At 44.0% G+C, this 24241-nt stretch overlaps 1 protein-coding gene across 2 annotated transcripts in view; it reads left to right on the forward strand.

Annotated features, from left to right (window-relative positions):
* Positions 1-442: 442 nt before the first annotated feature.
* The window catches only part of OGDH (oxoglutarate dehydrogenase), a 52235-nt gene continuing 28436 nt past the window's right edge, over positions 443-24241 (forward strand). The window contains exons 1-4 of one of the 2 annotated variants that reach the window (XM_072402917.1): positions 443-549; positions 9374-9629; positions 18326-18514; positions 20852-20945. In XM_072402917.1, the coding sequence (XP_072259018.1) occupies positions 9408-9629; positions 18326-18514; positions 20852-20945 (505 nt within the window). In that variant the 5' untranslated portion in view covers positions 443-549; positions 9374-9407. Of the gene's footprint in view, positions 550-9373; positions 9630-18325; positions 18515-20851; positions 20946-21178; positions 21282-24241 lie in introns of both variants that reach the window. The other variant, XM_072402916.1, reaches the window with a different exon arrangement.

Genomic DNA, 24241 nt, shown 5'->3' on the forward strand with positions numbered 1-24241 from the left:
TTGGTAGCAGCAGAATAATGAGTTGCAATGCTCTGCTAGCGGACGTGCACTAGTTACCCCTGTGGATTTGAGGTTTTGTACATTGATCCGCTAAACCCACACAAGATATCGCTAGCAGGCAGTAAAAGGATTTTATGAAGAGACATAAAAAGTCTCCCATGCCATAAAAATCTAATTACTTGCAATATAAAAGACTTTACGTCCCTATAAACACGCATGCTCAGCTTTTATCTGCAGGCATGTTAGTTCCCCTTAAAAATGTTATTTTAAAAAATAAACCCCACACTCTCCACATAGGGAAAGCCTCCTCTGTGTCCTTCTGTCCTCAACTTTGTACAAGAACAATGCTACTAATAAAGTTTTCCTGGAATTGAATAAGAGCCGATAAAGCAGGAAGGGGTGTGGCTCTTACGCAGTACTGCAGGAGGCGGGGAATGATGCGTGAGGCGTGGTGTTCACAGCCGTGGCCGCGCCCTCCAACCCTCTCAGCCAGTCGTCAGGCGGGAGCCGGACGGAGCGGACTGCTAAGGCTGCGTACAGCACGCCAAGGTGAGATGGGCCTGGAGTGGAGGGCGGCGGTAGCGGGGTGACCGGGGTCGGTGTAGGCTGATATGACAGCAGGTAGTAGTCATGTGACAACAGTGACCGGGCTACTGGTGGCGGGCTCGGTGTAATTCCCCGCCGGTGGTATTCAGGCGTGAAACCAATCACGAGGGTCCTAACAACCGCAGGGAAACTAGGGCGTCAGCTGTTGGCTAATGGGGAGCCCTGTGGGCGTGGCGTGCGCCTCTGCATTTCGGATAGTGTGTCCTATCTGCGAGGAGGTCAAGTTAGGTGGGCTCGTGCGCGCATGGTCTCCTCCTGGGGAGTGTGCGCAGGATCAGGGGGGACTTGGGTGTCACCGTACATGGGGACTGGGGGTCACCGTACAGGGAAACATAGAGGGGGACTAAGGGTCACCATACAGGGGGACTGGGGGTCACAGTACAGGGGAACATAGAGGGGCACTAAGGGTCACCATACAGGGGAACATAGAGGGGGACTGGGGGTCACAGTACAGAGAAGCATGGAGGGGGACTGGGGGTCACAGTACAGGGGAACATGGTGGAGGATGGGTGGTCACTGTACAGGGGGACTTAGAGGACTGGGGGGGTCACTGTACAAGGAAACATGAAGGGGGACTGGGGGTCACCGTACAGGGGGACATAGAGGGGGACTGGGGGTCACTGTTACAGGATCAGGGGGTACTGGGGGTCACCGTACAGGCGGACATGGAGGGGCATTGGGGGTCACAGTACACAGAAACATGGAGAAGAACTGGGGGTCACAGAAGGAGAGGAAATATGGAGTCCCCCATCTCTCCCCTGTGGAAATAATAAAGTATAAGTGGAATTGCTGACATTTTTTCTTGACGCCATTCATTGTGTGTTTGTGTGGCACCTGTGACGAGCTACATACACTTTGGGGGTATCAGGCTCAGGGCAGTTGTTGTATGACCTGCAGATGTCAGCACAGTTGTGGGTGGTTGTATGACATGTAGGGGCTGGGGACCCTGATATGTTCATAGAGGTAATACAATATTACAGCTCTAGATTTGCCTCCAGTTGTCACACCAATCTGCCCCAGAACTTACCCCCCAAATATGGTAAACACCGCAGAGTTGGGGCATTTCATGTCTTGGTAACTAGCAGGGAGGTTAGTAGTGGTTACGGGGGGTGGGATTCTGCTAGTGAGGGAGGAGCTTCAGCAATTCAGCCATTCGCTGCCACTTCCCTGCCTCTGAAAGCTCCGCCTCCTTTCTAGCGCTTGCTATAGTAACTTATTAGACAGGAAGTGACATCATTGTTTACAACTACCGGTGAGGATTGGAGGGCAGATAGGCCGCAGGCACACTCCTGTACCAGGTGTGTAGGGGGCAATATAACTGTAGTTTGGGGGTAAAAAGATGTGGTAACCCTTCCACGCACGGTTAAGGAAAGCGAGGACATGGGATTGTCTGGTGTTGGGATTTTCTATCTGCCCCCCCCCACGTTCTGTATTTTTGGGGTCAGTGGAGGCCTCTTAGTCATTTCACTTTCTTGTCATTAATGGCGCTCCCAGAATCCCGTTCTGCTTACTGCGGAGCTTGGTAACTGCTTTGTCATGTGATGGAGGGGTTGTAGTGCGGAATGTGACTATGCGGACAGATTTGGCAGTTACTATCGGACTGTACCACAATCCCTACAGAGTGATTCCCAGCCGCCCCCATTCAGTCTAATTGGAGCATTTGTGAGCTTGCGGTAGAACTCTGCAGTCAGCTGTAAGTCTGCAATGGCCCTGGGTTAGGTGAGTGGTGGCTGGGGCAGAAAGGCGTAGACGGGGTGGTATTAGATGCTTGAACCTTCCTTACTCTGCTAGGAAGGTTTTTCCTTCATTTGAGGAGATATCCAGGGGCACAGATGGCAATAAAAGCCTAGCAAGAGACTCCATCACCCCCTGTGCTCCATTCAGTATAAATGAAAGCTGGAATCCAGAATGATAAATACAAGAGATGTCCCTCATGCTGCATAATGTCACCTGAGGACAATCCATGATTATTCCCAGGTCAACAAATCATCCGCCCTGATGGCTGGCAAAGACGTCATTGGGCAACACTCGGCCCTGTGCCCAGCCTGGCATGATTGGGGCTGTAGGCTTGGGATCTTTAACCATCAGGTCTGATGTTCAGGAACTTCCCGTAATAGACTGGTCACTGCTGCTCTCTGTCCTTGTGCAGAGTGACTGGTCTTGTCTCCGCCCCCTGCTGTCTTTCTCTGCATATTCTCTAATGGGAGGGGTCTGCTGGCCCCTCCCACAGCTCTGCACATCACATGTACAGTGTGCTGATGACATCGTTGGTTTTTTATAGTACATCTGAGCTTGTTGAGGCTCTTTGTGCCCCAAGTGGATTTATATCTTTTGTGGCTATTGAGGAATACGTCCATTACATCCAAATGTGTTTCTGGCCTCGGAGTTCAGCTTTAAGCTCTTCGGCTGACTGGTGCTGCAGATTGGTGGTCACAGAATTATATTCGGCCAATACATCGGACGTGACAACGCAGCTCGGCAGGCATTTTGATTGCTACATTCAGGAATAAATCTGCCATTTGTAGAGTCTGCAGAACCTTTCAGTGTCACAGAGCGGCGTTTAGGTGATCTGAAGGTCACTTTGGTTTATTTGAAGCAGAAAGCACCAGGTGAGGCCGGTTGTGCGCAGGAATGGGCAGAGCTATTCATAGGACGAGGAGTCCATTGTGTCCCTGATAGCAGCTGTCAGGGAGGCCAAAAAACAGAAACCCCGATGACCGATCCCTGGGCCTGGCCTGCTGGTCTCACTGGGTCAAAGGTTTATTAATAAGGCAATATACGTGTCATGTGATCAGTGCTGACAATACCGGATTGGATATCAGAGGCAGTGTACACATTATCAGCAGAACGGCTTAGTCTGTTATGGTATTGAAGGGGGGGTTCTGTAGTACTAATACATGTTTCTAGGTGTCTGTGCCGCTCCTGTATCAGTCCAGGAAGTGTTGTCACCCTGGGACTGAAAGTGTTACTGGTGGGGTCACCAAGTGAAAAAAAAAAAAGAGCTCATGAGAGAAGGAAGATAATGAGGCCACCAAGGAATAGAAAGCTTCAATTCAGCTAAAACATTAAAACCACTGACAGGTGAATAACACTGATCATGTGATTATGGCCAGGTGCACTATGGGTAGAAGGCTGGATAGGGGAAGCAGCAGGGGGCATTATGGGAAGATGTGACTGTAGGGTCTGATCCAGAGCATTGTACATCTTGGTCCTGGAAACCACGGGAACCCTTTGGAGTGGAGTTTGTGCTGAATGGGACATAGAAAAGGCTTTAGCGTAAAGGTGGTGCAGTTTCTTTCTTGGCACTGCCATGTATTTGCCTTACTAACCTATAAAAAAATCATACCCGTGCCTGGTACATAGGAGGGTTCTGACCCAGTCACACAAAGTGGTCCAATGCTCATGATTTAGCGTGCTGGTGTCTGGTTTCTGCCGGTGAATATTCCCGTGTATTGGTGGAAATTGTGACAACCGTGGTCCTACGTTGCACCTGGGGGACACAAAGCTCCGTTATTACTTCCTGAGGAAGACAATGGATCGGTGCCGGGCAATCTGCAATAAATGTCACCTTGTTCCCCCAATCATTAGGTGCTCTGGTATTGGGTTTGGCTGTTATGTACATTGCTGGGATAATTTTATCCAGAAAATACTTTTGCTTTGACTGTCCCTTGTCATTCTCTGTGGTAGGCCAGGAGGTTAATTAGTGATCAGTAAGGTTGGGGTAATTATGGGGCGGTCAAGTTGTGATGGAATTTCAGAAGACATTTACATTAATTGCTACCTGTACTACCAGGTGAGCCAGTTCTGGTGATGAGTGGAGGTTGTCATTCAGGTCTGACTTGGATTAGGTTAGTGTAAAATCTCCATGAAGGCCATTTGCTGGAGGATATTATCCTAAGCAAAGATTCAGGGACCGATTCAGGACTTCAGACCTTGTGCATGGAGCCGTTATGTCAGGGCAGATATAGATTCAATAGACCGGCTTGTCTGAGCGTGCATTAGGACAGATTGACCTCATTCATTCATTTTTAGGAGATGACGCAGGTTATTCTGTGTTTCTCCTGATATTCTTCACTGTGATTGTTGGCAAAGCCCATTGCGGTCACCATTCACACAATAGGCAAAGTGAGTGGCACAGGTGGTCGCTGTTCACATTTTTATCCGGTTTATAGCTCTGATCATGTAGCATTGTTCAGTTGGTTTGAAAACATTTCTTAGATTCCTTCTAAGGCTGGGTTAAGGCTAAGGCTGCAATAATTGTTGTTGGATCATGAAATATCTGAAAAAATGAACGAAGAGTTCTGTACATACATGGAGAGGGGGGAATGACAGAGCGGCACCCCGCTGTGCTCTCTCCGCTTCACATTCATCTCAATCGTTTCTCATCCGTGGATCCGCCTGGAGGTCATTGGAACGATGGACAATGAGCGCTGTACACGCCAGATTCTCACACAATATCAGCACTGAGGCGATTTTCTGTCCATCGCAGGCCCACACCATCTTTCCTCTTTACTTTCTAAAGGTAATTTTTGGCCATCTTGATTGAACGTGAACAATCCTGACAACTCTTCTGGGAATTGGTAGAAAAGGAGAAATCATCAAATAACCTGTTTCCCCAACCGGCAATATCACCACTAAAATTAGATAATGCAACTACAAATAACCAGTGGTTAACCCAGAAGTTATTTTAAGCCGGGTGGGAAGAAATTGTAGGTGGGTGGCAGCCCCTGTATTGTGACCAAACTTTTTAGTAACCACCCAAAAACAACCGGGTGGGTGCTGAAAAGTGCCGGGTGCTGCGCCCTGCTAAAAGGGCCTGGGGAGAACCCTGAACAACTAACGGGACATTTAAGGCATTAAAAAATCTATTATTTATATATAAAAACATTATTTATTATACAAAGATAAAAGACAATTTATAATTAACAATTGAACCCTTTTCATAATGCTCTCAGTTGGTATAGTTTGACGCGTTTCGCAGGAACAGATTCTGCTTCATTGGAGACCTAAAATATAATACAATTTCATTTTAGGGTACTTGGCAAATAAAAAAACACAAATTCCTAAGTATAAAAACACACCACTCACATCATAAGTATAACATTTCACATTAAACATTCTGGTGAAGTTCTCCCAATAAATAGTGAAGAGGTACAGCAGGATAGCTCACAGAAGCAATAAATAAGAATCTGTATTGCCCCATAGTTGGCTTTAACCTTTTGTTCTCCATGAGAAGGCAATGTATCTCAAATCTCTAACCTTGATCCAAGTAGCACCGAGTTATACCATAGCGCTCTGCAAACCCATTCCATGAATATTTCTGTAGCGGGTTGTACGCTCGGCCCGGTCTGCGTCCTTCAGGCCTCTGTCTTTCCATGAAGGTCACCACCAGCTTCCCTGTAGCAGCCCGAGCAGACGTCACCGAGTTCATTTGAAGCTTCTGGTTTCAAACACTTCCCCATAGAAAAGATCTCATAATGGGATACTTATAGATCCGAATGTTAACATTTCTTGTATGAGATTTGGGGTGGCTTTGAAAAACTGGTATAACTAAAACTAATAGCATTGTGCACACACGGAGGTTAAAACAGATTGTATTGTAAATGTAACTGTTCCTTCACTGTCCAATCAGTATTTAGCAAGGGAAGCAGCCTTTCAAAGTGACAGAGAAGTTGTATGGAGAGCTGTCCAGATGAAATCTATATATGTAAGGACCTGCCTAATACAATAAGAACAATGTTACGGCTGCCCCTCTGATGTAAAAGGTTTAAAGGAAGATCAACATTGGCTCCATATTTCACTTCCAGGGCACTGCCAATAACTCTAACTTTCACCCAAAACTTCCCTCCTGGTGCTTAATGAATTTATTTAGTGATTTTTGCTGTGCTGATCTCATTCATTGATCATTATTATAAAGATTGTATGAACTCTCCAGGCTGATCGGCAGTGTGCCGTCATATTGGAATGTATTTATTAAAAGAATCTGGATAGGAACTCCGACCATGGAGTTCCAGGTGTAAATAATGACACGTGCCAGAAAACTGGTTTATTATTGTCAGATATAAAAAGTATTGGAAAATTCCAGCAGAGGAATGCAGACTGAGCAGAATATCTGTGGCTGCAAAGCTTACACTTTATTTGGAGACTTTGCAGTGGTTTGCACTGATTGACACCTAAAATACCTTTCCAGGTGATCAGGGAAACTTCTTAAACATTACATGAAGTTCCATTCTCATAGGATACTTGTAGTGCACCAGGGCCCCTCTGGCTTAGGTTACTCCTGAAGAGTCAGGGCCCTCCCCGGGCTATGTTGGTGTTATTTTTGCTGTTTTTAGTTATTCGCCTGAGCACACAAGCGAGTGTCACCTGTAAGAGAGATTTTAGTGACAGCTGTGGAGGTTTCCAGCAGCTGCTGCAGATCCCCACACACGCTGTGTGGTATTCCCTGGGTCAGTGATCCCCCCGGCTCCTTTTAGCTGGACGCCCCACCCGGCACTTTTCAGTAACCACCCGGCTGTTTTTGGGTGGTTACTGAAAAGTTGGGTGACAATACAGGGCCGCCACCTGCTTACAGCTTCCTCCCACCCCGCTGGGTAGAATACTCTGATTTTTTCCTGGGTATCTGTGCACTGCAGAAAAAAAAACTATCTTTTTATTGAAGGCAAGACAATATACCACAAACAGAGTAAAAAAAACATTACAGGCAAGATATACCATACAATCAGTTACAAAAAAAAACAAAACAGGATTTAATAGGCCACAAGAAACCGAGCGTGAATAGCATAAAGCTTCCTGCATCCAAAAGAAAATGAACAGATGCATTCTGCTTTTTTGCAGTTACCCTTTGGGGCCCTTTTATCCAAACCAAAGGGCCCATGGCATCCTGCTTTTCTTATGGAACTTCCCTTGCTGGGGGGAACATCAGCATGTACAATTTAAAATGCCCCATCCAGGACTAAAAACTTGGACATAGTAGGCTGTAGTTTTATTTCAGAAGTTTTGGCACTCACTATAGATTTAGGCATCGCACCAATCTGTTGTACTTTCCAGGTTTGTTGGATCACCCAGGTTCACTGATGAAAGTGTATCCTCTCCAGCCTTGGATAGCTTTAATAAATCAGGGCCAGTGACTGCTTTGTTCTTTGCTGTAAATGGGGAATGATGAGAATCGCGTTCTTCATTCCTTGCAATGCAGCCACATTTGGAATGCGTTTAATCCGGATTAGCGGGTCAGAGTTTCCAAAAGAAGCAGAGCTGCTGATGTTTGCCTTTCTCATGTAAACATGGAGATTGTTTTCTTGCAGATTTTATCAATTACAAAAAATGAACGTTGGAATACACCGACAATGCATGAATACAGCCAAATGTAAAAATTCCCATTGGAATAGACTTTGGTCTCCAGAGTCTGCACTGTAGATGGCAGAGGAGCTTATGCCAACGTATAAATATGGCAGAATATAATGATGCCCATGGATGGTATAGGACAGTCTGCAGATCCAGAAAGAATAGGTAATCATCAGGTGACTGAGACACCATTGGCCAAGGCTGATTCCGGGCTATAGTGCCCGACCAAAACTTTCCACAGATTCCAGTTTTCATGCCAACCTGACATTATAGGCGTTTGCCAGGTCGTCCCTACTTTGCTCTGTGGGTAGAACAGGTGGAGACTGAAGACTGTAATGGTTACCTAGAAGATAGAAATCCCTGAAAAGTTTCTAATTCCCTCCTATTGTGTGATACTTCCCCCACCTCCTAGATTGTAAGCTCTTTGGGTCAGGGTCCTCTCTTCCTCTTGTGTCACTGTCTGTATCTGTCTATCATTTGTCTTCAACCCTTATTTATTGTACAGCGCTGCATAATATGTTGGTGCTATATTAATAAAGTAATTATTATTACTAAACAGTATGTCCAATCCGCCCTTTACCGGCCCTATGGCTTCTTCATTTGATATTTCCCCTTTTAAAAGCAATGGGAGAGTTTCAGGAATGTGTCTGGGCTCAAATATATGAAGATTGGCAGCTTGGTGCTATACACCTTTCCAATAAAGTGTTTGAGTCATTGTTTTCAAAGATATAAATTAGCCCGGCCTTCATTAAAATGGAGCACCTACAAACTGCATCTGATCAGCATGCGATATATAAATGATGGGCTTTGCACCTTTTATCATATATTGTTCATAGTATTTTCTGTCTGATTGTGCTGCAGCACTCATTGTTTGTTATTGTAAAATAAAAGTGCTGTTCACACTGTTGGCGCAATATAATGGTTTCCAGGTAAAGCCCAACAATATAAAGCAATGACCTAATAACAGTATAAGACCGTACAGGATCCAGCAGGATGAATGTTAGGGATTTAAGAACTCACTGTATACCAATTGCTTATAAATAAACCTTGGTGGCATGGAGGCCATCTAAATTTTGCAGGCTCCTTTGCCTGGGGTACATGGACACCCCCGAATCTGGCTGCAAATAGTGATCCCCCCAGTCCCTCTTTGCTGGGGGCACCACCCAGCACATTTTAGCAATAACCCCGCTATTTTTGGGTGTTTACTGAAGAGTTGGGTCACAATACCGGGGCTGCCACCCACCTACAGCTTCTTCCCACCCAGCCTAAAACATTTCTGGGTTGAGCACTGTAGAACTGATAGGCTGATATGATTATGAGGACTTTTGTTCCTCCTTATGATGCTCATAGCGCACAGTTGAGATCTGCGATTCTATTGGCTGATTTCTTTAACAGATTTATCTTTTTTTTTTTTTCCTACCAGGTTCTGGTAATCGGTCTCCCACAAGGACAGAAACATGTTTCATTTAAGGACTTGTGCTGCTAAGCTTAGGCCTTTAACGGCCTCTCAGACTGTACGGTCACTTTCACACAGAAAGCCTGTGACCCCAAGGACGTTTCAGCAAATCAGGTGTCTCAGCACACCTGTCACCTCAGAGCCTTTTCTCAATGGGACTAGTTCTAACTATGTGGAGGAAATGTATTATGCATGGCTGGAGAACCCCAAGAGTGTGCATAAGGTAAGCAGGGAACCCGAGGGGTCACTACTCTACTCGTAGAATCAGCAATTTCCTGGTGAAAGGAAAGCACTCGTGATGAATGCCTAAAGATTGGACCCTGGAGGAAGAGGCTATTAATATGCTTTTGTTTGGCTTATTTTCTGCATTGAAGAATTCCTAATGGATACAGACGCAGCAGAAGCTCTGGATATCATTTATGGATCAGTGTGGTCATGCCATGGTCATCGGGGGTTTATAGGATTTCATCCTTCTGGTCAAAATCCTTTAGGAACTCCTTGTGTTATAACCTCTCATGCTAATAACCTTATGTGTGGCTGGTGGTGAATAGGAACAGCAGGAAAGCACCAGGCCTATGGCATGTCTATGGCATTGCTGCAGAGATATTTCATACCAGATAAGATCCCTGTTCATGCCGCTGGAACAAGATCAATAATGGTGTGATTCTAAAGCGGGGAAGGAAAAGTGGAGGTGCTGCCTGCAGTAGCAAATATCGTCTCTGTTGCTGTGGGAATGCCTCCACTTTTCTTTCCAAAAACTAAAGTTGGTTTCTGAAATGAACCCTTTTATGACTATTTGCCCATCGTTGTGCTGTAACATCAGTGTTCAACCCAGACATTAGGCAAGGTGGGTGGCAGCCCTGGTATGTGAGCCAACCCTTCAGTAACCACCCAAAAACAGCCGGGTGCTTACAGAAAAGTCCCAGGTGGTACACCCAGTTAAATAAGACGGGAGATCACTACACATGTTAAATCATTGGGGCGGCAGGGGGTGCATCGGTAAAGGGGCTCTTTTTATGATGGATATACGCTTCATTATTATCACCTATTTACACATGCAAATGCAGTGTTTTAGCCAGGCGCACCACCCGGCAATCTTCAGTAACCACCTGGCTCTTTTAGGGTGGTTAATGATGACTTGGGTCATAATACTGAGACTGCCGTCCACCTACATTTTCAATCCACTCGGCTTAAAGAAAATGCCTGGGTTGAACACGGCAAATATGTATGTATAAGGATTCACACAGGAACGGGGCACTGTGGTCACAACTTTAATACAGCTGCCACCAATCGCATTGTCGTTGCATTGCACTGGTAGAGCCATTTGTTCTGATAGGGGGTTGAATAGATAACCAACTGCTGCAAACAGCAACTCTGAACAAATTAATCTACCATAGAGTCTTTCATAGCTCCTTATAATCACAGTATTTTTATAGTGCCGACATATTACATAGCGCTGTACAAAGTCCATAGTCATGTGACTAGCTGTCCCTCAAAGGAGCTCACAATCTAATGTCCCCCCATAGTCATATGTCATTATCACAGTCTAAGGTCAATTTTGGGGGGAAGCCAGTTAACCTAACTGCATGTTTTTAGAATGTGAGAAGAAACCGGAGGAAACCCACACAAACACAGGGAGAACCTGCAAACTCCATGCAGATAGAGTCCTGGCTTAGATTCCAACCTGGGATAGGCCGGAGTGCTAACCACTGAGCCACCGTGCTCAGCTCAATATTGAAATGCTGCAATTTGTTAATGTGGAAAGCTGCACAGGATAGTTGTAGGTCAGTGCCTGAACACCATTCCTAGGAAGACATTCTCCAGTGTTAATCTTTGCTTTTTTCTTTTTGGGTGGGGTGGGGGGGTAAGGGTTGCAGAGTTGTCTTTGTTTATGATCACAAGTGCTGCGTCAGCCCTATCCCTGAACCGATTCCTAGAGGTAATTAGTATTTCCAAGTAGAGGTGGCCTGACATTTTCCATGTCTCGGGCCTGCCTGATGACACACGGTGTTCCATGACCTTTCAGAGGGCAAATATAAGGTATTGGCCGTCCCTGGCTGTTCATTGGGAACATAATCTTCTAAAGGCAAAGGTTGCCATTGTGCAGTGCGACATGTGGAGTCATACCGGCTTTATCTACAATGTTCCTGCTATCGTCTATAGGAATGTAGGGAACTGGTAAAAACAAGCTGAGACCTGGTAATGTCAGTGTGGCTGCAGACTTTATTTCTTTCTAAATTATAATTTTTTCTAATTATCTTTTGTAAAGAAAATATATATATTGCAGTATTCCCCCGTAAAAAATTTTTAAGCTTGGCGGAAGAAGCTGTAGGCGGATGGCAGCCTCTGTATTGTGACCCAACTTTTCAGTAACTTCAGTAACAATAATCAAAAACAGCCGGGTGGTTACTGAAAAGTGCGGGGTGGTACGCCCAGCTAAAAGGGGCCAGGGGGAAATATTCATTATTTGACAATAGTAACAGTCAATATATTGCAATAGTAATGGGGTTTACATACCAGCCGGGGGGAACAATATAGGCGGTTGGTAATAATGACCTTGGCTTGCTCAGGCCATTGCTTTCTTAGTAATAAATGGTTGAGTTAGATGGGAATGATGTTCTGAAAAGATTGGGACTAATTTGAAGGGGCTAATTGAACATTTAAATGTATTCCCCAATAGCCGAAAACATAAATCTACTTTGTGTGCACCAAATGATTCAGTTATTACCATGTAAAGGTAGAAGTGATCTTATCGTTGGGCTATGCAGAGTGAAGCTGAGGGAGGGACCAAGCAGATTCACCCACCACAGATTTAGGACCAGTGAATAGGAGGAGAGAGTAGCAGAGACCAGTCTGTATTACAAGAAGTTCCTGGAAAGGTTTTTATTCTGGATTGCACAGATTTGAAAACAATACACAAAGCACTGCAACTAGTGATCATGGCTCCCATGTTTGGTTATCTCGGAGTTCATCTTTAATGAGACCAGACCTGAGAAGTCTTGGAGGAGTTCATAGGGTAAAGCTGAGTGATTCCAGTGAATTTTATTCTCTGGTCATTTGCAAGTCGGTGAATTGATTACACAGGAAAAGTGGAGGAAGATACAGGCAAGACTTCCTGCAGCAATTTTTGTGGATTGGCGGTGTATGGAGACCACATAGCTGGCCATTGTAGTTGGGTGCAGCAAATCAGGGAAAGCCAATGTCATCTCCTGGTTGGAGGACATCAAAAGCCTGAATGCCCCTGGCTCATCCCCAAGGCATGACATCCCAGTGGGGCCCAGTGATGATATCCCAGGTTCCAAGATAAGATAAACAGGTTAAAGATTTCATCACTATGTTAATGAGGGCGGAAGGCAAAGTAGAGGATTAAAGCTCAGCTTTAAAGTTAGAGGAGCATTGCATGCAGATCTTTATTTTCAGGTTTCTGGAACAGAGCTGCATGCTGATTGGCTGAGCGCGTCCCCGGTGGTGTAGTAATTTTGCTCATGGTTCTGAACATTCTGCTTCTCCATTGGCCACCCAGTGATGGCTGCCTTCCTGCTGGCGGGATCAGCACAGAGGGTTAGAAGTCGCTGTGTACAGGCCGGTTCTTGCTGGAATAAATAGCACGTCATCGGCAGCTGGCAGAGATCCAGTCTGAGCAGGGAAAGCCACTTTCACCAGGGTTGGGTCATTAGTTGTAACATGCAGCTGTTAACCATTTACTTATTCAGTTGTTGCAGCCCCCCCCCCCCCCCCAATCAACTCCTAATCACCCCAAAATCCATTGTGAGTGCTGTTTGGTTCGGTTCTGTCCCGTCAGGGTGTCCATGCTGCACCTTGGTGGGTGAATCTTTGCAGTGGAAGACATTTTAGGAAATCACTCCGGCTCTGTGTTTTTTGTATTAACGGGTTGAGAAGCAGCTGCAGCAATCAATTGGACTTCAATATCAGAAACCAGAAATCTGGGAGCACAGCTGACTGCTGGGTAATTTAATGTACAGCGCTGCGTAATATGTTGGTGCTATAAAAATCCTGTTCAATAAAATTAAAGAGATTATTTGCATAACTCCGCCCACCAGCCTTAACTAAAGAAACAATGTATCAGTTTGTAATGGGAATTCATACTTTGTATCTATTGGATGTCAGTGTCTGAAGGTCACACGCAGGTCGGCTGCTGTTTGTGTTCCTACGTTCATTGCCTGCAGGTATTGCGTTATCTGTGACGTTGTCGCATGGAGTGACGGTCACATGACCTCGGCACATGTGTTTGCTATAGTGTGCATACGTGTGACTGAGTATCCTCTTGGTATGGATAATGCTGAGTATTCTTGTGTTCTATTCAGGAAGATTCATCACCCCCCATAGATAAGACATGAAAGCACTGTGCATTGTATCAGTCTCTGTGTCTGTTTCCTCTTCTGATCCTGCCAGTAACACACTTCCTGTTCTAGGGTGACAACTGTTACTAAACATTTTGCAATGAGTAGAAGTGTTGTCACAATGGGACAGAAAGTGTTAGGACTGCAGAACGCAGTCTTTTACCTTTTCTCCATTCAATGGAATTGCGCAGTAGGTCACAGAGGAGACCTGGCTTTTCTGGCAGGATCAAAATACAAAAAGGCATTGAATAATATTATTTGGATACCGGTGCTCAAATTGTTATTAATGATAATATTAATAAACAGGATTTATATGGAGCCAACATTTTACGCAGCACTGTACATTAAATAGGGGTTGTAAATGACAGACAGATACAGACAGTGACACAGGAGGAGGAGAGGACCCTGCCCCGAAGAGCTTACAATCTAAGAGGAGGGAAAAGTATCATACAATAGGAGGGGGAAGGCTGTGTATGGGGCAGATAGGTGGGTAGGTAGGTGGGAAGGCTGTGTTTGGGGCAGATAGGTGGGAAGTCTGTGTTTGGGGCAGATAGGTGGGTAGGTAGTTGGGAAGGATGGATAGATCAGCCTGCAGCACATTGACATTTACATTCCCTATAACAGGTGTATCTTCAGGTGTTGTCCTTCTGTAAATTGTCATTGAGATTCTATTGGTGGGTTGGCTGCAGTCATGGAAAGTTGGGTGGGGAGAAGGAACAGGAAATCACAAGCAGCATGGTTTCGGCAAGGACATCGTGTCCCCAGTGTGTTGGTGTCACTTGGCAACCCCACGCAGAGTCACAATAGAAGTGGAAGTGGTTGTGTAACCCTTTATATGTGCTGCCCCGTCACATGTATGTTGTGTTGTCTGGAATGGTCTCCTCGTCCTATCCGGCTTGCTCCTACTTTCTGCTCATTCAAAAGAGCCCTCAAAACCCATTTTTTCAAATTTGCCTACCCGGCTTCTTCTGTCTTTTGAAACCGTCACTTCTGCCCTCCTTTCCATATCCCCCTCCTATTGTGTGATACTTCCCCCACCTACTAGATTGTAAGCTCTTCGGGGCAGGGTCCTCTCCTCTTCCTGTGTCACTGTCTGTCATTTGCAACCCCTATCTAATGTACAGCGCTGCGTAATATGTTGGCGCTATATAAATCCTGTTTAATAATAATAATGTTGTGCTTGCTCCCTGGGAATTATCTGGTTAATATATAATGTAATGACTCTGATTACACTGACTGTAATTACATTCCTATTACGTCTGAAGGTTTCACCCCTCAGATCCTCCCCTTCGCTTTCTCGTGACTTAACCAGGATTCTTAAAATAGTCCGCACTTGGCGGAGGGAGTTTGGCTTTACTCGCCCTCTGCTCTTTAATGTCACATTGTAATCTGGATGGACCGGCTGTCAGAAGGTTCCTGAGCCAACATGTGGATAATGGAAGCCCTAAGATCCCCAAACATGTCTGATATTTACTTTTCTTGCAGTTACTGAACAGTTCGTTTTCAGGAATAACTGCAGTGTAATGTACGGGGTGCACCACAAATACCTTCTGACCTGTGCAGGCTGCAATCTGTATGGAAAATGTATTGAAGTGAGAAATAGTTTAGAAAGCTGATGGCATGAGAATATCCTATAGAAATGTCTCTACCCATAGACGATAATGCTGCAACCCCCAAAGCTCAGCACACGCAGCATTCACATCTATGGCAGCTGCAGCTGTGCCTGGGAAGGGGGGGGTGTAATGGGAAGGAAATGGTTAATTAGGCCTGAATAGGATTAACATGGATTGTTATTAGTAATAATACAACATGTCAGGCTTGTGATGCCATTTGCAGTATTTCATTAAAATATCTAAATGTGGATAACATGGTATTAAATTCCTCAGGGACACTTGCAGACTCGTTGCACGCTGATTGGCTGTGTGAGCATGTGATCACATTTACCAATCAGAGTCCCATCTGGAGCGAACACAAGGGTGTGCAATTTCATGCAATGAGAGTAGACTACAGTGTAAAGAACCCCTTGATATGACTTCTTGTTGGGTTGCTACACAACAGCTAAAAGGAAAAACAAAAGCCTGCAGTGAGATTGTTTGCTTTGTAATCCAATGTAGAAGGAAGGAGTTCAGTCTGACTTATATGTTCCAATATGTGACCGCCGCATGTACCACCAGCAGCTGCACAGAAGGAGCCTGGCCCTGGAAGCAGTGGTCTCTGTACAGAGATGCTCCCCTGCTAAGTCAGACTTATTGCTCTAAAATCTGCAAGACTTCTGGTAGGGTGAATATATACCCTCTGCAGAGAGACTTCTGCTTTCCTGAACAGAGCACAGCTCCCAATCAGTGGTATGCTGGCCAGGTTTTTCAGGTTTTTCCACATTGTGACTTCTAAATAAGAAAACAAATTGTTGGACTCGTCACGTAATATGTTTTGCTGCGCCTGTAATTTATTTACATTCCATCCTGAAAGTTGCTTTAGAGATGAACAACTTTTGATTTGCCAAAAAATACCCCTTAACTGTATGGGGTAAATGCTGGTTTATGCCTAGGGGTCAGGTGAGGGGGGACTTTTCCTGCTGTATCTCTAGTGCCTCCAGTGGCCAGTGCAGCCCCTCTGACCTCTGGGGTGTGGACGGACTCTCTGTACTCTCCAATTACAATGCTGAAATATTGGCTCTTCAATATAGGGGTGGTGATGCCGGTTCCTCCGGCCGCAGCCTATGAATGAGGCTGTGAAATGATCCTGTGGATGGGGGAATCTACGTAGATCTATAGATCCCCCTCCCCTTCCCCAGGCATAAATGACCATTTAACCCTTACAGTACAGGGGAAGCCCCACGGCAAGGAATTGAGATGCCAGCGATGTTCTTCAGGTTTTCTGTAGCAATACAAAGCCATCTCGGGTGGAGTTGTTTTGTCATTTGTTTTGCTTTTATTAGATGACTTTGGGAGGCGACTTCAGATATTCTAGAACTTTACGTTCCCAAAAACAACAGGAAATTGTAATTTGCTGACTTGCTCGCCCGCAAAGAAATGCCTGGGCAAAAGTCTAAACTCTTCCTGCTGAAAAGACAGAAATGAGAGAGACCCAATATATCCGGTGACAGCAGGCGGTATAAAGGATCTCCTCATTCACTCCTCATTCACTTCAGCCAATAATTCTATTAGAACATAACCAGCATTGTCCCAGCCAAAGCTGCTCAAACCTACAAGCCCCCCTCCCATCCCCCTGCCCACTGTCGTTCTCCCCCTACTATATTATATACCCATAGGACATTTTTTATACCCACAGGACATAGTATATACCCACAGGACATAATATAAACCCACAGGACATAATATATACCCACAGGACATAATATAAACCCACAGGACATATTATATATCCATAGGACATTATATACTCATAGGACAAATTGCAAAGTAGCCAATGACTGTTGGTGTGATTGCACCCTCAAAATTCTTTAATTTAATCAGCTCAAAACTGCCCTAAGGCACTGCAAATACTTTGTTGTAGCTCGCTGTTTATATAGCTGATACAAAATGAAGATTGCCATAGCATTACATTGCAGTAAAATGTGCCATGACAAGGACACCCTACAGTTTTGTGAAAAAAGGCAATAATTGTATATATGTATTTATTAATGATATATAATAATAAATGTCAATGGGATTGCTATAATATGTCAGTAGTGGGATTAGGGATGTCAAAACACTTGTAGAAAGCTTTCTTATATAAACATTGACAAATAATAAATTGAAAACTTATATAGAAAATAATAATAATTTATAGGTAGCCCAAACCCTACTTTGGGTTTGATACCGGAATGCACTCGTGCAGGTAATTGAGGTAACAAACCTTGGAACTGATATTTTCGTTGCCCGGATATAATCTCTAATATTTGCACAAAAACCAAAGATTTCTGGGAAACCGATGTTTCGGGGCCAGTCATCAGGGAAATATGAAACTGATAGAATATTCGCCCAATAATATCTCCTGACCCAGCAGATGATGGGATTTCCTTTATTGCTAATATAGAAAATGAAAGTCTTTGCCAGCAAACATCTAACTTCCAGTGTATGGGCCCCCGGGACACTTTGTATTGTACATTCCTACGCTGTATGACCGCATGAAATCCCCGCGTATGGGAAGCCCATGATTTGTGAATTCACCCAGAGCAAAAACACAGAAAATCATTCAGCCGCTCATACAACTTATATACACTTATACTTATGAAAGCACATTGGCTGAGTGCTCAATACAACAAATCCTTCACATTCCAATATTTTACATTGATCCATCAGCTGACATTTTTCAAGGTTTTCTTTTATTCACTTTTAGATCTTTTACTACATTTAGGCTTAGTCTACAAAAACGTGTTCCCCAGCGTTTAATCTGAGGCTTTAAAAGCCCATATTTGAAATTCCCATGGACTAATCTACACCAGGACGTTTACATGTCTTTGTTTTATTGATTAGGTGATTATTTGTTCCTGTCCTGTGCCCCCCATCTTTCTTATGCTGACTTACTCTTGTCTGTGCTTTTTGTTTTTTTGCAGTCTTGGGACATCTTCTTCCGGAATGCCAATGCCGGTGCTGAACCTGGAACCGCTTACCAGAGCCCCCCACCACTTGGTACCGACCTGTCTGCACTGACCCAGGCACAATCATTAGTTAAGGGTCAACCAAATATCGAAAAGCTAGTGGAAGATCACCTGGCTGTGCAGTCCCTCATCCGTGCTTACCAGGTACGTCTCCAGCTCCATCATGGCTCTTGCAGACATGAAATTTGTTACATATATTTGGGATAATCATGTGACTTCAGAGGTCACCCCCAAATGTTTCCTTACCATAAGAGTAATGTAAATGATAACTCCTTACCTTTGTCCTATATGAATCGCACATACAGTGTACAACCTAGAAATGTTTTTAGCTGCGTTGGAAGAACCTGTAGGTAGGTGACCAAAACCACCCATAAAGTGCCAGGTGGTGCACCCAGCTAAAAAGGGCTTGCACACATTGTGCTCCACACAGTGGGCCTGACATATTAAAGCTCTGCAAGGCTGGAGAGGATACACTTTCATCTGTGAAACTGGGTGATCCAGCAAACCTGGAATAGATTTCTTCAAAGTCAGTTGCTATTTGCTAGCAAATGTTTTGAATCCTGAACCAGATCCATTTTAGGTTTGCTGGATCAGCCAGCTTCACTGATGAAAGTGTATTCTCTCCAGCCTTGCAGAGCTTTAATAAATCAGGTCTATTCCACACGCTGTGCTGCTCAATTACTTTAGTTTAAAAAAAACTGAGTCTCCATGAAAACTAGTAAGGCATCGGCTATATCTCTGCATCATCCTTCAGATGTTATAAGGGATGGGCAGGTCATAGGAAGGTTCACACGGGGGCTTCCCTCTTCCAGCAGTTTGCGATCTCCAGTGATTACATGACTGACTTGCAAGATCCTTATTTCTTGCTGCTGGCATTGAATCTGTTGTATAAAACAGATTCCTTGTTTCTTCACTAACAAGAACAGCACAATGTTTTGTTGGCCCAGTCCTATAATCATAGCACAAGGAAAGAGACAGCACAGAGAAGGTAGATTCAATGGTTGTCTGAAATATACTAAAATAGTGTGTTTAAAATGATTTTTTTTACAAGATTGATTTTCCAAATTGTTTCAGTTTTTGGTTGATTCTGGCTAAATAAATCTCACATCAGCTACCTTTGCTCATATAAATGTATTATACGGACCAGGGCTCTGAACAAGGGGAGATTCTAGTTAATATGGACCTCTCAAGTTTGCCTGAATAATTTCCGGACCTGCTAATATAGAGAGCATTTTTGGAAGTCAGTACCCAGCAGTAAAAAAAAGAAGGGTATAAAGTTTGGTGCTAAGATGCCCTGGTTTAGCTTTTAGCTAGATATTGTCCGCCCCTAAGTGGACTGCCATTAGTAGCACAAAACAATTCTGTATTTCAATATAATTTACAATATAATGCAAAATAACAGAACAGAGAAATACAGTTGTTTTAGGTGGACCCTGTCCCCATTTCTATGTGTCCTATTTCCTATTACAGATTCCCCCAAATAGAAATACCATTCACACAAAATGTTTTACATAAACATGTGACCTTAACCCTCATTCACCTCATGAGGCTGAAAGGTCTTACTACAAATGAGAGGATTCCTATCAATGAAATATATGAACGATTCTTAAGCATGATTTTTATGTAAGTCCTTAAATTATTGGTCTTATAGCCCGACACGTTTCACATTAATGGCTTCCTTAGCGGTAAGATGAGACCATGCAAGTGTTATACATATGTTATGAATATTGTGAGAGATGACGTTCACATATCAGGGATTTTAATGTCCTCATTTGATCCTTAGGCTACGTTCACACGTCACATGATTCTTGTCTGATAATCGTCTCGGGGGTGATATCGGACATGAATCTGGCGTGTGTACAGCGCTCGTCCTGGCGGATCCACAGATGAGGGATGATCATAATGAAAGTGAAGGGGGAGAGTGCAGAGCTTTCCGACAACAATTCCACGTGTGTACCCAGCCTTAGTATAGGAGCCTAGCAGTAAAAGGTCGTTGTTAATTTTCAATCACTTTGCCTGTGCTGTGATGTCATCTGCCTGCTGCATGTAGGAGGAAGCATTTCCCCAGTCTCCTCCCCCCTAATGATCAGGCTTTTGACCATTTAACCTCGAAGCAAATCACATGATGGGAGGCTGCCATAGGGATCAATATATACACGATGGTGTCATCTCAGTCCTGGAATAATGGTCTGGTCTAAAAAGAAAAGCAGCTGAATGCTTTGCCAGGGCCATGATTTCTATGAGAACATAAATACTTTAGGTGTTTCATGGTCCAATGTGACTGTTTAAACCCCCAGGGATCTACCAAAAACTGAAACCAAATCACTTCTGACCCATTAATTTTATAGACACGTAAGTACAGGAGGTTTATACTGCCAATGGTTTCATTATTATCAGGAAATTCCTTTTTATTTGCCCAGTTTCATTTTGTAGGGAGGGGGTGGGGCGGTGTCATTAACCAATTTGTGTCATTGCTTCCAGGTAAGGGGTCACAACGTTGCAAAACTTGACCCCCTCGGAATTAACACTGTTAATTTTGATGGCGCTCCAGTAATTGTCGGTCCTAAGAATGTCGGTGAGGATTTATATACTAAATTTGTAACTTTTTTTTTTTCTTCTCTGCTTTTCCTCCTTTTTTTCCTCCCTGTTTTTTTGTGTTTATTTTACGTGGTGCCACTTCTTTCCTTCTACCCTCCGGTTCTCCCTATTTTCTGCTTTGTTTTTCTCCATTCTTCCCTAACCTACCTGTTGTCCTTGCCCTGTCCTTGTCCTTGCCCTCCTTTCCTATGGCACCTCTCCTCTCTATAGATTCGTGGGCACCATGTTGCCCAGCTTGACCCACTTGGCATTTTGGATGCAGATCTGGATTCCTGTGTGCCAGCTGACATTATCACATCCTCAGACAAACTCGGTGAGGGCCCAGTAGCTCTGCTAGAATGGTCACTGCTTTTGCGCTTCCCTCTCACCCCTACCATGTATGTCTCCCCCCTCCGCTCAATAGGATGTAGGTGCAGAGTTTCCAACTAACAGCTGACTTTATTCAGGCCAGACGATATCTAGTAACATACTCCATGCGGCTTCTCCAGCTAGGGTCCTTCCGGGCTTCCCAGATGTAGTGATGAGTATTGAGCACCAAAAGCTAGAAGATTAGTTGTTGTGAGTACATTGCAGTATTGCACAAATACTTCCTTCATGCAGAAGTGGATCTAAATAAACCATTTGTATACAAATCATCAACCAATCAAACCAATAATTGGTTTATAAAATCCTAAATAAAGGGCAGCACCACTTTTGCAACAAATCTACTATTACCAGGTACAAAATGATATAAATCTACCTTGTGCATATTATATTTACCTGTTATTTCCACTTCTGCCTGTACAGGTTTTATTATATTTTATATATACACATATACAGTGTTCAACCCAGACCAGTGGGAAGAAATTGTAGGTGGGTGGCAGCCCCTGTATTGTGACCCAACTCAGGAAACAGCTGGGTTGTTGCTGAAAAGTGCTGGGCAGTGCGCCCAGCTAAAAGGGTCCGGGGAGAACACTGATATATAAACCAGGCCATGGCAATGCCTTAGGAGCCTGTACAGATGTGACTTAACAACATGGAGGATGATTTGCTGGGTTTTTGGCATCCATTCTTCCATTTATCATTCCTGACCTTTAGAAAACTGAAGCTGTTAGTTGGGCTCTGGGTGTAGATTGGACAATAGCGTTACTAGACTGCAAAGCTCACGCCGCTCTCACGCCAAAACTTCTAACGTAGATTAGTGCACTGAGTAACCACCACTAACCGCAAGTAATGGGCATGTTGTGGGTGTGTGCCGGGTACAGACTGGGCGCTTGTCTGTCTGCTATGGGAGTAGAGCATGTGGTGTGTGGGCATGAGGACGAAATCTGTTTGTATTGATGTGTCTGAAATACCAATAATCTGTGATTTTACCTTTTTGAAGTTTGCAGGATTTGGTAAGAGCGCAATCAATGAAATTGTACTTTTTTGATTTGTACCACTAGAGATCATAGATTTCCACTTGTAGCTGCTGAGCATATTAATGATTAACGATTGAATCTGTGGGTCAACCTGAATCTTCGGAACGTTTCCAAATCTGTCACAGGGCTGCTCAACTCCAGCACTGAAGGGCCACCTTTAGTAGACATGGGCAATCATTTGATTTATTCGATTGCAACAAATATTGCGGCCCTGCAGGACTGAGTTGGTAGAGATACCAGAAGGCACATTATTGCATATGTATGTTCATATCCTACAGCTATGCATGTTAACAAACTGCAGGATCCTGCAGCTCTTTCCTTGTATAAATCAATCTGATTGGTTGGTTTTAACTCACCGTTATCCTCCGTAATCACTTCCGCTACACAGACCAAAGAATTGTCATACAATCTGTGGAAATCGCAGGTATCCAATTATGAAAGTCTGATTCTCTGAGCGAGCTTTGGTTAGCCAGGTAGGGAATGAGAGAGCAGCCCATATCCTTGTATATATTTCATTATTATTATTATTATTATTATTGGAGAATGCAGAACAAACCCCAGCAAAGTGGCAAACTTTTGTTTATCACTTGAGGGGTATTTGTGTTAATTCTCTGATGTATAACAATGTGCAGTTAAGTATCTTAAAAATCAAAAGCTGTGAACAGCATATATAGAAAACCTGATCTTGTTCATTCATTCTGGTACATGGTGGCGAGAAGAGAGCAGACTTTTTTTTTTTTTACCAGGCTTCCTCCAGAGTTACAAGGTGATCTTGTCTCTAAAATAATTAAATTAATTTAATTAATATAATATGTACAACAATGGTCTCTCTGCAGAGAACACAGAATACTGGCCCACCATGCCCCATGCATCACCAATCTGTGCAGTACGAAAGACAAACCTCTGCAGAACCGGACACACCCGGGTGTATGCGCTCACATTCGGGTGTATGGGATCACATCTGGGTGTATGGGATCACATCCGGGTGTATGGGATCACACCCGGGTATATGGGATCACACCCGGGTATATGGGATCACATTCGGTTGTATGGGATCACAAGGCTTTCTTGCCGCCCACTCACTATGGGTCACACATGAGGACAGAGATTTAATCTATGACTTCCATGCAGGGAGCTCTTTATTGTAGTTTTACATCAGGTTTAGGAAAGTAAAATATTGGGAACTGAAAAACTTGGGAGTTATAGCACCAACTGCTGCAGTCTTTTCAGAACACCCCATACTGTGTGTAATTCACATTGTGTATTTTCTACTTTAAATGACCCAGTCAGCAATAAAATGATAAGACAAGACGCTGAGATTTGCAAAGCTAAGGTTACGTACACACGTCAGATGATTCTTGTCCGATATCAGTGAGGACATTATCGGACGAGAGTCTGGCTTGTGTACAGCGCTTGTCGTCTGTCCCGGCTAATCCACGGACAGCAAATGATCGTAATAAAATTGAAGAGGAGAGAGCACAGTGGGGTGCGACTCTGTTGTTCTCCCCTCTCTATAGAGCAGAATGGTGCTGTATGTACAGAGCTCGCTCATGCGTTGTGCAGTTTTATGTTGTCGGAAGAATTGTGAAAGATTCTTTCCAACAGCAATTATTGCATGTGTGTACCCAGACTTAGACGCACAGCTTCAATAAAAAAACTTTAGTTTAATTTGGAAAGGTTGGAGTATTCCCAATGGTTAGATTAGTGAAAAGTATGACCTTGTGGGCGTCAGTCCAAAGGGGGGGGGGGCTTACAGTGGAATTAAAAAAAATGTACTACAAGGGACATCAGATGGGGTGAGTATTAGTTTCTAGGGGATTACGTATGAAAATTGTAAATTGCCCAAAGTTATGCTTTGAAGTTGCTCAGCCTC

This window comes from Pyxicephalus adspersus, chromosome 2 (genome assembly GCF_032062135.1).
Source record: "Pyxicephalus adspersus chromosome 2, UCB_Pads_2.0, whole genome shotgun sequence".
In the NCBI taxonomy this organism is placed as follows: domain Eukaryota; kingdom Metazoa; phylum Chordata; class Amphibia; order Anura; family Pyxicephalidae; genus Pyxicephalus; species Pyxicephalus adspersus.